The sequence below is a fragment of the Cynocephalus volans genome, chromosome 4 (assembly GCF_027409185.1).
Source record: "Cynocephalus volans isolate mCynVol1 chromosome 4, mCynVol1.pri, whole genome shotgun sequence".
NCBI classification, from domain to species: domain Eukaryota; kingdom Metazoa; phylum Chordata; class Mammalia; order Dermoptera; family Cynocephalidae; genus Cynocephalus; species Cynocephalus volans.
In genome coordinates this window covers 114140108-114156991 of record NC_084463.1, presented here as the reverse complement: position 1 = coordinate 114156991, position 16884 = coordinate 114140108, and the positions used below count along the sequence as shown (strand labels likewise).

Genomic DNA, 16884 nt, shown 5'->3' with positions numbered 1-16884 from the left:
CTAATTGTGCATTGTTGCTTTCAGTTTGTTCTGCTTCCTGCAAGACAAAAACAATGACTACAGAGGCAACTCACTTCAATGGCTTTTGCTTCAGTCCCCCTAGCAGGATTAACATAAATGTTGGTTTTCGGAAGTTGGACATTTATTCTTAAACATTATACAAAGAGCAGCAACAAAGAGTATAAAAGTCATTTTGAGTGTCAGGAAGAACATTTTACAAGTCTTCCTTTTGGAATTCACTGGGTTCATTCAGTTTGAATATGAAAAATCAGTGATGGGTAGAAGTGCATTCTGGGTTCTAGGATGTAGACGAAGTACGGAATATTGTAATAACAACTACGGTGTACTGAGTCTTTGTATGTGTTGATCCTTTTCCATGTATTGTCTCATTTAATCCTAACAATCCTGGGAGGTAGGTACTTTGTTTATCCCCACTTTTACAGATCAGTAAACTGGGGCAGGTTTGGTAACCTGCTCAAGGTCACAGGGTTAATGAGTAGTGCAGGCAGAACTTGAGCCCAGGTCTTCCTGGGTCCATAGCCCATGCCTTTAATCTCTACCCGAATCATTCCACGGAAGACCTTCTCTGGACAGGTCTGCACAAACACCAATAAGAGAAATTTTTTTGTTTGTTTCTGTTTTGCTTTTTCCAAATGAAGAATGATGCTCCAGGATTTCTAATCAGTCCCAAGGAAGAGGGTGGGACCATCCAAAGTAGAAATCATTGCTTGTCTACTTTTTGTATACTTCGGAGAGGCCGAGCATTGTCTGTGCCTAAGGAAAAGCTCCCCCACTGCCTTATGTGCTGGAAGCCCAGATCTGATGCCTGCATGAGTCTGCTGAATATATTTCAGGAAGGGTAACATAAATCAGTAATTCCTGAAGATTTTGTCTTTTTGCATTCCTGTTACGATCAACTATAATGTAGAAAACCTAAATTAGTTTTGAAAAAGGGATTCAGAACTAAGAGATACATGCTGGGGTTTCAATTGTTACTACCAGGCACTGTTAAATGAGGCAGCAATAATCTCTCAAAGAACCTAAATAAGGCCACTGGTAGCTTTACCTCATCAAAAGGGCTTTCAGATATAGGTGGTAAACTTACAAGATATTTTCAAGGATTCAAAGGAATGCACTTACAGTAAACCTTCTGGAATTTCAAAGGAAAATAAGCTTCCATTTAAAAAATAAATTTCTGAGTTTGAAGATAAAAACAGACATGCGGTTTCCTGAGGGAAAGCCTATTGAAAATGAATCAGGCTTCCAAAGTGCAGGGATAACAAGCGCCAGCTCGCTGCTCTTCCACCCGCAGCAGGGCCTGGCAGACACGGCTTCCGGCCGCAGAGCACCTCCTGAGCTGCTCTCCCTCCCGCTTTTACTCTTCATCCGTTGGCTTCCTCTTCAGCTCTCTCCTGCATCCTTTGTTCTTCTTCCCCCTTTCCTCCTTTTCTCATCATCCCTCCTCTGCTTACCTTTTCCTCTCTTCTCTACGTTTCCCTTCATCTTTCCTTCGCTTTGTGTCTCGCCTTTAATTGCCTGTGACATGGTATTAAAGTGTGTGTATGCATGTATTTATTACTAGGTTACTTTTCTGACTTATTTTATGTTTCTCTGTCCTCACTGTAAGTAACTTCATGTTTATGTTGCTTTTTAAAAATAATCCTCACTATTGCTTTTTATCTGTGCAGCTCTTAATTCTTCTTCTGTGGATTAATGGCTTCAACTGGGAAAAAAATAAGAGATACACGTTTCTCTCGCCTCTTCTTTCATAGATTTGGTTTAACTCAACCAAGAAGCAAAGAAAGCAGAGACTTGAATGAGAGCTAGAGATAATTAAGTGAGCATATGTACACATTAAAAAACTCTCTTTGCTCTACACTTACATTCTAGAGACTTTCTTAATGGGATCCACTTTAACCGATAGATTTCCTCACAGGTCTGCTGTCTCCAGGGATCAACCACCATCTACAACCACACCTAATGATCCTACAGTCCAGGGCTGCTGGGCCTTTTTGCTCACCAAGTTGCCACTTGCAAGCAGCCTTTGTATATAGATGTGTGATTAGTCATTTTGATAGGATCTCTGCCTCACAAGTAACAACTAAATAGAAATTTGCCAGACCCTTTTATTGACACTGTATCTAGAGAACTTTATCATATTCACAGCTTAGACAGGCTTCACACAACGTCAGGATTTAGGCTCTGGAAAGTGCATTTTAGTTAATGATTGCTGTCAGTACATGAATTTATCAGTGAAATGTCTCCTAAGAACCTTCAAATTCTGGAAACAAGGCTGTTCTCTGGCCGTCAAACTTACACAGCCACACCACAATGGCTGTGATTAGCCATCTGTGGGGGCAGACCAAGATGTGGGCTGTAAATGTGTGATCCAGAACACCAGCAACTCCAGCCCACGGCACCTAGTTGCCATCCCATGAAGGTAGGCCAGGAAGGGGATTGTCATTTAGGAACCAAAAGCCTCATCAGTTGACATGCTCCCTGTTTGGAGAAAGGCCAAGTGAATTTGTGGGCAATTGAACACAGGAAAGGAAAGCCCCAAAAGCCACATGTGCAGGGCCTTGGCCTGAAGCTTCCGGCTTTCCAGCCCCAATGACAGATATGGCCCTAATGCAGGGCATCCAACCCTCTCTCCTTTGCTGTTTCCATGCTCTCAGAGCAACTTCCACATTGGACTCAGTTTCTGTGCTAGCTCATCTACAGGGAGACAACACATTGAACAACCAAAGCAATGATGCAAGCCACTAGATTGGGAGGTGGTCGCTTTGATAGAAAAGCACTGGTTGGGCCGAGCCCGTGGCGCACTTGGTAGAGTGCTGCGCTGGGAGCGCGGCGACGCTCCCGCCGCGGGTTCGGATCCTATATAGGACTGACCGGTGCACTCACTGGCTGAGTGCCGGTCACGAAAAAACGACAAAAAAAAAAAAAAAAAAAAAAAAGAAAAGCACTGGTTAAAGGCACTGACTCCTAGCTTCAAACCTTGCCCTTTACCACTGGCTGTATCATGCTGAGAGCTATTTAAACCTTTTGTGTCTCAGCCTCCTCATCTCTAAAATAAGGATGATAAAATAATCTCGGCCATATAGGGTTCTTGTGCAGATTACATGATTAATGCATGTGAAGTGCTTAGAAGAGCACCTGGCATGTGGCAAGCACCCCCAAAATATTAGCTATTATTATTATTTTCCCAGAAGACATTTGTCAACCTTTCTTTTTCTTAGTGGCTTATGATTTCCTAGAGTTGGAGAGGATTATTTCTTTTCAAAAGACTAATTGCTCTAAACACAAATAAAAATTCTGCAAAAATGAATAGAAATGAGATAGTTAAGCTATATAATTATAGGACATTTTCTATTTTTATTTAGGTATCTAATGATTTCTAAATACATTCAGATGTTTAAGGTCTTATTTTTTTACTGTAGATTAATGAACAAGCTTTGGGATATAGATAATAATAGCTAACACTTATATAAATAGCATTTACTATGTGCCAAAGAGGCACTGTACTATTTTACATATTTAAGTCACATAGTGAAGAAGGGTAGAGGCAGATTCAAATCTGGATCTCATCTGAATCAAAGCCTCTGCATTAACTTCCCCACTCTACTTGGTCTCCATGAGTGTGTTAGAATGCCTTCAACTCACAAAGAGGGGGTCGATGAGCATGCAAATCTAAGGACCAGAGCCCTGAATGTGGTAAAATCACAAGGTCAATGCCCCCTGGCACCTCCATCCCCTGCTGATGTTCCCTGGAGAAAATCCCCTTATATTGTCCAGATGCCAGAGAAGCTCCTGCTGGTGATTTTTCCAAAGAACCATTATAGACTTTTTAAAGGTACACAATTGTGCATTCCTTAATTAAGTCCTGTGAATTATTCCAAGGAACCTCTTCAGAATAATCACTGTTTCACAAAAATAAGACGATACCAATATAAGGTACATTATCTCCTACCCAGGGAATAAAGCTGAGTAATTAGAGCTTAAGGCAGATCCAATTATCCACAGCACACAGCCAGATTAAAAATCGCAGCTCCGTGAGGAAATAGAACCCAGAGGAACTCAGAAAGCCCACTCTCCCTAATTCCTGCACCAGGATGCTTAACTCAGTACTGAGCCTCCTTGCATTTACCGTCCCTCCCCACCTGCATGGTCTTACCTTGTTCACAAAGTTTCCTGGTCAGCGAGCCCTCATCTTGAAAATAAATAATGCGTTTCTGTACGATGCTGGCCCTGTGGAGAAAGAAAACAAGGCACAGTCGTGAGGAGGGTATGTTTTGGGGCTCAGTCAGACATGGTCTTTGCTTGGCCACCTATGGCTTTGTGGCTTTGGGCGAGTCACCTCAACTCTCTGTGCCTCAGTTTCTTCATTGGAAAATTGGCATAATAGCAATAATACCTACCTCGTGGGGTTGCTGTGAAGACTAAGTCAGAAAATGTATGTCAAGAGCTTAGCACATATTTAGAAACCACTGAATATTAGTTATGGAGTTGTTAGTGGTGGCAATTTTATTATTAAGTGAACTAAAGCATTTTCAACAACTTTTCTCAATGGTTCGTTTTACTCTCTTTTCACATTAAACTATCCAGGCCAATTAAGATCAGTCAAATTCAAATCATAGAAGCATGTCAAATCCTCTTCCTGAAGAGGAAGAAAGGAATTTAAAAATATATTTTAATTTGTTCTGAAAATGTCATTCTATATCTTTCCTGAAAGTCTAGACAAAACTCTCCTACATTCTGAACAAAGACAATTTCAGCTGTTATATTTCTCTCTTAAACATGTCAAACACAGAATCTTAGAATTTGGAAAAGATATTTTGAGGTTGAAAAATTACTTACTTTCGGCCAGCACATATTTTCTCTTGAATCTGGGATTGCACAGACATGCTACTTCTCCTTTAACCCACTCTCTTGTTTATTTTCAGCTGGCCTTGAAGAGTCTGAATCCTGAAACCCAAAGTTCCAGTAATTTGAAAGTCTGAAACACTTAAAATTGAGAGGGTGCCAGTGGATCTTGGGCCATTTCTATTGATTTTCTTCAGCAATGCTGCTCAATCAGAAGGTAATTTTCACTTCGATTTGCTCTATTTAAGAGATAAAGTGATCCCTTGACTCCACTCCAGCAGACCACACTGAACAAGTGTTAGAGTCACACGGTCTGCCTTGTCACACAATCCCAGACCCAGGAATGGGTCCCATGTGTGCATAGATCTGTAGTGCACAGAGGCAATTTCCCTGATGGTCTGGGCCTAAGCCAGGATGACTCTCCAGAGAAACGTCTACTCTACATCCAGCCTTGCACAAAAGAATACAATTTGGACCAGCCTACAGATGTCTTTTATAGTCTTTCCCCACCCAAGAGAGATGAGATGTTGAAGTAAATGAATGAAATATGCTTCCTGTCTACACAAAGCTGCTTTGATCATTTATCCATTTGGCTGATCATTAAGTATGAAAGTTTCCTCAGGCCAAAAGAATAACACTCATCTCTTCCCCAAAGCCAAATAACAAAACATCCCACCATCCCCGACAGTGCTTTTCAGAGTGTTCCCCACTCTGTGCCTGGGGACCCTTGTGGGGGCGAGGAGGGGCCTCGTGGGAAGTATCCCAGGCCCCGCATTCTTGTTTCAACCAAAGGCTTCATCCTTATTTCAACCAAAGCTGCCTCTTTCTCCATCTGTCCTCCTGTTGTATTTACTGGTGTATTTTCAACAACGAGTTGTTGAGGGCCTGCTTAGTGGCTGACACTGGAAGAGGTGCCAGGGACACTGTCGTGAATAAGACAGATAGGCCACACTTCCCATTCTCAAAGTTTACAGCTTAGTAGCGGAAAGCATCCAACAGCCAGACCCACAGCTAACCCTTCAGCACAACTGTGATTAACTGCCACAGCAGAGAAGTCCACAGGGTGTGGAAGTGTTACCGACAGGTCAGGCTCTGCTTGCCCTCTCGCCTTAAACAAATGAACTGAAAGTCCAAAAGCTGATGCAAGGGTTGTAAGGTTTATTCAGATTACCGGTACTCAACTAAATGTCTAACCAAGCAAACAAACAAAGAGAAAAGAGGAGCAGTGGGGTCAGTTTAGCCTAGTCCCAATCAGCGGGGCCAAACTATTCCATTAACGATAATTGATAAAAGCAGTTCTCGCCACTGTTTTCAGCATAAAGAAGAAAAGTATCGACTAGATTTAAATCAGAAAAACAAAGCATACCCAGGAGCCCTCCAGGGTGCACCTATACAGAAGTGGATACAATCCAACCAAACAGAAGAGGGCTCAGAAAATCAAAGAAAGCTAAAGAGAATAAAGCATTGCCTTGTCAGAATTTAGGCCAGGGACTCCAAGAAAGATCTACCAGCAGCAGAGACATGGGAGCCTCTTGCAGCTAGTGTCCTCCCCAGTGCCCAAAACTTTCCAATTTTTGCCAGTGATTAAATCAGGCTCTCGGATTCCAAAGTCATAGAAATGAACAATGTACCCAACAGTAAAGCAAGCAATGCTTTATTAAAAGAGGAGATAGACTTATGGAAGTAAAGCTAGCCCCTCCAGGGGAGCTGTTTAGGGTCTTTTATAGGGAGAGGAATTAAGGGGCATAGGCCAGCCTCACTGGAGGTGGTCGGTTCTGTTCTTCCTGGTTGTGTCATGGGTGCATGCTCAGTAGGCAGTGGCGTTCATCATTGTCACCCCAGGAGGGTCATTGTAGCAGTCACCTTGATGCTTTGTGCACAGGTGGGAATTCCTAAAGGGGTCTTAAGGTTAGTCTGTAACTTTTACAATTATAGTAAACAAGCCTTGGGGAGGGGTTTTGCAACTCAGTAAATATCTTTTTCCTCTCTTAGTCTATTTTGTCAGGGCAGCCCGTGGGGAAATCATTTGCCCTGAGGGGTCTCTTGACTGAGGAGTGGAAAAGTAACAAAGTGTCCTCTGCAGGGAGAATGGAGTCAGTTTGGTTCACAGGCCCGGGCTTACTCTGTTTCAGGAGAGCATGGCACAGGGGGTCCTGGGAAAGGCTCCCCCCACAACGATGGTTGAGCTGAGATTTGAAAGAGTAGGAGCTCATTCGGCAAGTGGGAGGGAGAAGAAGGGAGAGGCCATCCTTTATAAAATCTTTGAGGTGGGGAGGGACATGGGCCCATTGGAAAACCTCCAAGCGTGAGGCAGGGAGGTCGTGTGAGACAGCTGGGGAGGTGGGTGACCACACCACCCAGAGCCTGCGGGGAGAAGGCATTTCACTCCTAGTTTAAGGAGATGGCTTTGAAGAGCGTGCCCTGAGGACTGAGATGATCAGATTTGCTCTTTTAAAGGAGAACTTGGGCCACAGAGTAAAAAATGGGTTGGTGTGTGGCTGCAGTGTACAGAGGTTTCATGCAAATTAGATTTTGTTTCAATAAAGTTCTCTTGCTAGAAAGTTTGGAAACCACTGATCTACAGGATAAAATACAAACTTATGCCATCCAAGGCTCTTTCTAATTTCTCCCAAACAACCCCCTGACTTCGTTTGTTGCTACTTTGTGCCCTGTTCTCTGGGTTCGAGGCTTCTGAGGTTTATCCTCCCTGTCTGAACACCTCTTCCACTCTCCAAGGCCCTTGCCTGTGCTGTTTCCTCCCCCCAGAATCACCCCAACCAGCCTTTGCTAGCAGCATCTGTAATAACTAGTCTGAATTCTCTTCCTTCTACTGTGAATAGGAGAACAAGGGAAAAGCCTATGATTTAAAGGCATGATTATGCTTAGAAAAGTAATGGCCCCAAAGTTTTGAAATATATGATTGTAAAAATTTGGGGGGGCCAGAGATGGAAAACATGTATTTCCTATAAGATATCTCAGCTGTCTCCAATGTTTTATAAAGCCTAAGGCATTCCACTCCTTCTTTTTAATAATCATTGTCCTTTCTGAGCTCTTAGTATGTGCCAGTCACTGTACTAAGGGGGCGCTCTATATACATTACCTCATGTAACTTACGCTTTGTTTGTATTACAGGTCCTCAGATTCCTCACCCGAAATCCTTGGGGGGATATGTTTTTGAATTAAGAATTTTGCAGATATTAGACAGTGAAGATGGTGCATATACCATTAATATCCCCATAATCAAACACATCAGATTTCTGCAGAAAAGTGTTAGATTATTCACACTAAGAGGGTAAATAAAAACTGTAAGTAGCTTCACATCAGTTTAAGTTACGTTTGACAAACTTATCAAAATGCTCTTGTTTTCAAAGGGATTAAGATAAAAGTTTGTGGTTATTTCACCCTTACCTTACAGGTAGGGATAATTGAGATGCAGGGAGGTTAAGTAACTAGCCCAGGTTTCGGAGATCTACCCCCAAAGCTGACAGTCTGTCTTATGCACAGAGCAACTGGAAGGATTAAAGGTAATCATGTATATCCAGTACAATTGCACTGTGAGGTAAGTATTATTATGAAATGTTATCCCACATTGGTTTTCCTTGGATCCATTTCATACCTCACGGAGCACACTATGAACAGCTGAGGCCTTGGTGGGTCTCCCCAGAGCCTAGGTCATGGTCACCTGAAGCTTTCCACTACAAGGCTGACCTTCACCAGCCCTTTGCATCATGCCCTTTGGGTTGCAACCCTGTGGGTATAAATGGTAGGATACAAGTCTTGTTCTCATCTAGTCCCTGTGATCTGGCCTCATCTCTGTTCAGTCCCTTTCGAGCACTTCATCCAAGCCATGCTGTATGTCCATCTCCAGGTTCTCATGCCCTGGGCCTCTACCTGTGGGACTCCTTCTGTCCCTCCATGTGGCTCCCCAACTAACTCATACACAACTAAGATGTTTCTTCCATCAGACTGACTCCCTGACCAGTGTCCTTCCTATGAGAGCCAGAGTCTCTTGGGCTTCTCCTAGCATAGCACTTATTAACGTTTACTGTAATTACCTATTTGCTTTTCTCTCTCCTGTGCTATATTATAAGCTTCTTAAGAGTAGGAGCTGTATCTTATTTCTATAGATGTTAGTGTCATTCTAATTCTGGGATTCACAGAGAAGGAACAGGATTTGGGGAAAAGGAGAGAATTTGAGGTTACTGTGGCTATAAGGCATGATGGTGCTCAGTCCAGTGGGTAGTTAGAGACGGACCTGTAACTGAGCAGAGATGTGAGGGGATGGGGATGGAGCATGGGTGCGGGAGTCACTGGGCCTAGGTAAGAGCTGAAGCACTTGGGTTGGCTGAGGCTACCAGGGAAGGTGTGCAGAGCAAGACCAAGACTTTGGTACACTTGGTTGCAGAAGATATTTCTTTTTATTCCTCATTTGGTCAACGCCTGAGAGAATTTTATATTCTGAGAAAATGTGTTTTACTTTGAGTCTATTCCCATCAAAAGTATAAAACTCAGCTGAGATTTATAAATCATATTATAGTTCAGAAAAATAATAGCTTTACAAGATGAGAAAGCTGTTAGTGAGAATTCCCTTAGCATTTCAAAATGACAAATTTCTCCCATTCTCTGTTGCAATTTGGCAGTCCTGTTGCATAGCATTTATATACCGAATGCTCTCTTATCGTGAGAGTGTGTTTAAAAGAAATCTAAATTAAATTTCTCGGTATGTTAGCTTCTCAAACTTTGGAATATTGAAGTCTCTAAATAACTCACTAATCATTATAAAAGTTTTCTTTGAAACCTACAGCGAACATTTCCAGAAACACCATGCTGAATCTCTTCGGTGCTCAGCCCTTTTCTGTCCGGAGGGCTGATTCTTTTGCTGTTCTTTTTCCTTGGGGAATTTGCCTGTAGGGGTGAAGTTAGAGTTTGCTAAATTGTGGGCTTGCTGTCTAGTGATGAAAAGCGATGGGATACCTGATTCTAGGCAGAGGGAACTCTCAGAACTGAAGTACTTGGGAAAGATCAGGTCATAAAATGACAAAAACTATGCCTGGATCCCTCAGTGGCTGGGTCACCGTCTTGTAGAGACAACTCACTTAAGGTCCTACTGCAGCACGTTGCATGTTGTAAATATTCAGTACGTGGTGGCCATTATCATTGCTGTTGTTAAATCGCCAGTTCCTAAAGAAATGCCTGGCATATAATAAGTACTCAATAAACAGTAGCTCTTATTATGATTGATGTCAGGTCTGTCTCCTCTCCTTGTGACAAGAGGAGTGAGGCTGCTGCCCTGGTTGGCAGCTTCAGGCAGAGATAATGATGGCCAAAATGAAGCTTAGGTTTGTGGTCTCCAAACTATTTTTGCCAACCTTCTTTCTAATTCCAGTAAAATCCGCATTACTAAACGTTTCTTGGAATACTTTATAAAACTTCTCTATGATCTCAGGGATGTTTTCCATAGAGGTGGCCCAGTTTATAACCAGCAACATCTATTCCCTTCTACCATTGAAAGAATAGCTGTGGGAGAGTCTAGGAATAAAATATTGAAATCATAGTGACAGTAATATCATCAGGTGTTGAGGCTATCTGAATTATTTTATTTCAAAGGATGACAAATGCTAACCTGACCATGGCATTAACCAAGAGAGCTATGTGCATGCCGTGATTCAGACACTTACCAATCTTTTCTATGGCTTTAGGTGGATCTCAGGAAATGGAATTATGTCCAGGAGTTAACAGGTAACCTGTCAGCCCACGATAATGTGCCCATGGGAGAAGAAAAGTGAAAACTTATCTAGAAGGCTCTATCTAGAAGACACACAAGATCTCTATGACTGCCCAAGGGTAAGGACACAATCTCTGCTTGGATTCACAAAGCTGAAGATACAGAGACTGGTACCTACCATCACTGCAAAAAAGCAATTCTAGTAGTTGCCATGAGATTATTTCTGATCAATTATCACTTAGTCATAAAACATTTACTGAGTATTTATTTTGTGCCAGGCACTTTGTTAGGAGCTGAACATTCAAAGATGAATAAGAAATGGTGCCTTCTAGTAAGGAACTCCTATTCCAGTGGGTGAAACAGATAAATAGAAAAAGGAAATTGGAAATCAGTGATGAGCGTGATGATGCAGGAACCATAGGAGGCGGAGGAGCAGTGACCAACTTCACAGTGGCAGGGGAGGAGGTGACACTGAAGGTCTGCACTGGGAGAAGGGCACCGGAAGTAGAGACTCTATGAGACATTGTAGGAAAATTTATCAGGACTTAGTAACTTCTTGGATCAGGGGCAGAAAGAGAAAGTTGAGCATAACATATTTTATTTATGTATTGTTTATTTAACAGTTAAGCACTTTTCTAAGAGCTTCACAAATATTAACTTATTTAATCCCCCCTAAACCTCAAGAGGTAGGCACTACTATTATCCCTGTTTTACAGATGAGAAAATTGAGACAGAGGGGGGTCAGCAAACTGACTCCCCACACACAAACCTCAATGACTAGAGGGAGGAAAGACGATGCCAGTGACTGAAACAAAAGACAGAGGGGGACAGGAGGGATGTTTTTTTTTTAATTTTTGGAATTTTTATTGCAATAACTGTAGATTCACATGCAGTTGTAAGAAATAATACAGAGACTGTACTCGTTGCCCACTTCCCCCCAATGGTAACATTGTGCAAAACTTAAGTTTAGTAGTAAAATTTAGTATTTTTAGTATCAACTTACATATTGATATAATCCTCTGGGCTTGAGTCTGGTGACAAAATGGTACAATGGCGTTAGATGAGCACCAGATCATGCCACTCTAAATACACATGTCTACAACATCTGCCTCTCTCCACAACAACATACCCAAATGACTCTCCAAACCCCAAATGGAGAATCATCTACAAGTACTGTGATGACTCAGAGACAGGAAGGCCATTTCTGGTGGAGATGAGGTGGACATAGAGGTGGAGTTGGGGGAAGTGTTGGTAGAGATGAGGTCGATCTCGGATAACTTCCTGGAAAAATGGCACTGGAGCTGGACTTGGAGTCCCAGAGGCTAGATCTTTGGGACAGGAACTTTGAGTAGCCACAGCTGCACACCAAAAAGGGTCCCCTTGGCAGGTCCATCATCCATGGGCCTCGGACGCAATGCCATCTGCCCTGAGCAGACATCTCAACCTGAATCAGGGACATCAGCTCCACACAGTGTAGCACTCCCACATGCAGTGTAGCTGATGACCAGAGTCTGGCTAAGAGGCTGGTTAGGTTCTTAGCAAGACTACAACCCATTCCCAACCTTGTATGGGCATTGTTTTTCTGAAGCTCTTAACTCACATCATTGAACAAAGTTATATCTAGAAAGCTCTGGTTCCAATTTTAATAAAAATGAGAAAAAACTAGTTTTAGCACTCACTTTTGATTGACCCTGGGAATAACAAGCTTACCATGGTTCTATTTTTTCCTCATTATTGTTCAGTTCCAGGCCTCATCTTTATGATATATCTTGTCAATACTATTACTCTAGCACTTTAAAATTACTCCTCCCAAAGCCAGTGGAAAACTAACGAGGAATTCATGTTCATATCATAAAAGAGACATAAAAAGAAAAAAATAAAACTGGATTGTTTTAAAAGGACTAATTTAGATGTGAGAGGTATTAAAACCAGACAGACATTCATTTACTCATGAATTTGTTTAACAGATTCAGTAGGTGCCACAAAGCTGTGTTAGAACTCGGAGGTGCAAAGATGAATAAGACATAGAATGTGTGACACAAATAGCTGGTAGCCTGACAGGAGAGAGACATGTGATCTGAGGAATCAGAACGTGGCATAACAGGTGCTAGAGTCTACTCAGTGTCCATCTTCCACGCCTGCTGAACTGTCACTTTGTTTGGGGTGGTACCAGGTAGGCTGATCATGATGGTCCAGTTCCTCTTTCCCAGACTTTCTTGCAGCTGGGGAAAGGGACATGTGGCCCACATGTGGCCTCAGTAACATAAGGGGAGGTTTGCAGGATGGAGGGGAGACTTTCTGAGGAAGTTTTACTTTCCAGAAGAAGAAATTAATGACCCACCCTGGCCCGTCCTTCTTTTTCCAGCCTTCATTGCAAACGCAATGTGTGAAACAAGGCAGCCTTTTGCCACCATGAGGAAAAAGGCCAAGAAAAATCACAGAGACACTGGCCCTGACATCATTTAACTGCTGAAACAATACCAGCAGTCACTTACCTCTGCCTTTCTTGTTATGTGAGAAAAATAAACCTCTATTCGTTGGAGCTATCTTTAGTCAAGTTTTCCCAGGAGCACTGTTCTTACAATCATGCCTAACCAATTGAAAGTGATCTCAATAAAGTATTGTGGGGGCATAGAAGAGGGTGGTTCAAAAGGTAAGGAGGAGCCAGGTCCTGCCCAGCCCTATCTACCAGGCCAGGAGGGTGCATTGGGGGCCACTGGAGGCCTTCAGTGGGAGGGAGGGACAGGGATGCTCTGATCAGAAGTCTGTCTGAGAAGGATCACTGTGGATGCAGCCTTAAAAGAGAGCCTTGGATTTGGGAACCGAGAGGTCCCTGCTGCCCCTTGCTGGGGCAGGCCTTCAAGTATACACTCCAGTCTGGAAAGAGGCATGGCTGTAAAGGGAAGGGGGTGAGGGGTGACAAGAAAATGCAGGTGAGGAAAATATTCTTTTTTCTCTAGAGGAAGGTTTAACGTGCCTGTAAGCCGAGGCTGAGGAAACAGTGGAAATCCTTATGGGCACCTGCTAGATCAGGCTGGAAATTTGTCAGCTGTTGGAAAAATCTTTAACTCACATGAACAAAATAAATAGTTGTGGAAGCTCTAACAGGTAAGCGATTCTGGATAGTGAACAGGACCATTTCTCGTTTTCTGTAATTGCTTTAAACCAAACTATCAATTTTTTTCAGTGTCTTTTGACTCCTAATGGTTTCCTCCCTCCGGCTTAAATTACCCATGGCATTTTCTAACCTTGCAAAAAGATCTATGTCTAATCTTTGAATCTGAGTGAACACAATATCTCACAAACATCATTAATCCAAAAAAATTTTTTCTCTTAATAATACAGGAACAAGCACTTTGATGTTCCTGAAAAATTGCTTTTATTTTTCAATAAGACTTAGCACATTATTCAGCATTTTGCAACATAATTATTGATACCTGGGGTATTACTAGTCAAGGGACAACTGAAGCTTCAGTGTTTCTATGATGTCATTGAGCCCATGATTATTAATGCCCCATACAGTTAACTTGCTGGTGGCTGCCTGGTTTTTCCCTCCAACTTCTTCATATCTATAAATGCTTACTGGATCATGAGCCCTCCAGTCCAGGGACTGTGTGTTATTCATCATTGCATCCCTGGAACTTAACAGAGGATCTGGTCAAGGCTTATCAAACCTGGGGTTCTTACTCTGGGATTTGCAGACAGGGTTTAAAATGATGAAACTTTGTTTGATGTGCATAAGTGCATTTTTCTGGGTAAGAGTTCACAGCTTTCATCTGCCTTTCAAAGGGGTTCCTGACCCTGAAAAGCTTAAGAACCACCATTAGGTCTGACATGCATGACAGTAGATATGTGAAATGGCGTGACTGTCATTCCATTAATAAAATCTCCAGCTAGGATGTATGGTTTTTTTGTAAAGACTAAAGTTAAATTTTTATTTCAAGGACCCAAGGTTTCAACTGCTTTCCCTCCAGACTATGCTCTGATCCAAAATAGAACCTGTCTTGGCTGGAAAACAAGAAACAGAAAGTGAAGCGCTGCTCCCGACGGGCGTGGGTGTGATCACATAACCGCGTGGCCTCTGGGGACTGTGCTCGGCTGGCTCCCTCCCGCTGGGTTCACACAAGCCATTGCTTTCTGCAGCTGGTTCCGCTTTGCCTTAGCCTCTTCTGTGGGTCCCCGTAAGCCAGGGCTGGCAGCCAGAGCATTGTCCTCCCAGGTGTAAGGAAAGAATCCAGGTGACAGAGCAAGGTCCTTAAGCACAGGCCACCTGCCATGCTTTCTGCTTCTCAGAGAGCCTCCCTGTCACCCCAAGTTCCCTGCTGTAGGAGCAGGAGCATCCCGTAGGGCAGTAGGACTGTGTGTTGGGATCTGCCTCCTCCTCCAGGCTGGGTTGGAAACATGGGAGGGTGGTGGTTGTTCTTAGCCAGGGAATCATGGTCCATAAATGGGTTTCAGAGGATCCTTGAACCCTTGACAATATTGTATGGACACTATATGCAAAATTGTAAGCATGTGCATCGTTTTAGGTAGCAATTCTATAAGAACCACTGCTCTAAAGTAGAAGTCATGGCTTTCCTGCCTGTTAGTACCCCTCCAAGTCCCCTCCACCCTCACCCTAAGGAAGGCACGTATGAAAGATTAAATGAAGGATTTCCTGTAAAATTACTGCGGTAACCTCCTAACGGACTCCTCTCCTTGCTGACCCATCCAATTTCCCTACACTCTGCGAGGGGATTCATCGTCACCTCTAGCACATTATCACTTCCTTTCACAGGTTATTAGGCTCCGATGGCACCACACCCCCCACGTCCCTCCTGCCGCAACACAGGGTCTGGCACATCGTAGGCTCTCTCTAAACAAAATCTGCTCTCTCACTTATCGATTACAACCCAAACTCCGGGCTGACCACCCACAATCCCAGACATTGGGGTACAAGCTGCCTTTCAGGTCTGACACCCACCCCCTTTCCAATTACCTGAACTCAGCTCTGCCTTTTCACTGCATACAGATTGTGTGTCACACGTCCCCTCCTGACTTTTACTTGTGTTACTTAATAAACCAGGAATGCACTTCCCTTCCTCTCTGCCTAATCAGATCCCACTCGTCTGTCACCATGTCACCTTCTCTCCACAGCCCATTGGCCAGGACCTTCAGAAGTGACCCGCTCCTCCACCAGATGTCTAGAACACGGTTTATCTTTACTGATTTGGTGTCAGGCATTAGGTACTCTTGGTACTTGCTTGAACTTTATTTAATATCTTGTATTACCCCTTGCCTTATTGCATGTTTATGTTTTGTATTTCCAACCGAATTCTGAGTCCTTTGAGGGGAGGGGCCAGTGCCTTTCATATAAAAGGCGTTGAAGGTGTATTGATCGGATACATTTCCAACATCCTGACTTGAGACATAACTCTACTCTTATATTTGACACATAGTTTTAAGTGTCTACCATATGTCTATGGTCTGGCAAGAAGCATGAACTCCTCTGCAATTATCAGAGCCACCCTGAATGCTGGCCCAAATCATGAAACATGCCCCAGTGCATAGAGGCCAGGTATGGCTGCTTTGCTTTGTCCACGCTAGGCAGTTTGGCTGATGGTAACCATTGTTCTCAAGAGGAACCATTGGGGTTGAATTCAAAATCCCTTCACAGTGTGGGGAATCAGTGGACTGATGCCGTATCCACCAGCAAGAGGTTTAACTGAGGACGGAGCTTTCTTCACGGAAAGGACACTTGCTGGTTGCACCAGGCATTCTACTTTGCTCATCCCTTGAGTTGCCTGATGTTTCTTCCTTTCAACATCTGCACCCCTTTTGTAGCATCTGACCTCATTCTTACGCAACATGAGCTCATCAGAGGGAAGCCACAGGCATCTTGGACCCCCACAGAGTTCTGGAGCAACAACATGAAACCATATGTAAGCTACAAAATCTGGTTTGTCCTGTTTTCTAGACTTTCTCATAGAAAATGCTTTCAGAGACAAGTTAGGATAAGGAGAGAGGGAGAGAGGGAGGCCAAGATCTCTAGTTTTCTTTGTGAAAAGTGTGGAAGAGAAATTAATGAGACCTCATTTTACTGTAGAGTAGAAGGCAAATGACCATTTTATTATTTTTTTTAAGTGGCAAATCACTAATGCTTGAAATGGGGGAATTGGGAATGATTCTGGGGTCTCTTATCCAAGTTGAACAACGTACTGCAAATCTCTTTTTCTTCAAGTTGGTGAGGAGTAAATTAAAATAACAAATTGATAAAAATATGTATCCTAAAGTTGACAATGTAATAACATGTTTAT

General features: G+C 43.0%; 1 protein-coding gene across 1 annotated transcript in view; it reads right to left on the bottom strand.

Moving 5' to 3' along the window:
- Positions 1 to 16884, bottom strand: part of SPON1 (spondin 1) — a 271707-nt gene that overhangs the window by 162631 nt on the left and 92192 nt on the right. The window contains exon 4 of the mRNA XM_063095511.1: positions 4175 to 4248. Within this exon, the coding sequence (XP_062951581.1) occupies positions 4175 to 4248 (74 nt within the window). The remainder of the gene's footprint in view (positions 1 to 4174; positions 4249 to 16884) is intronic.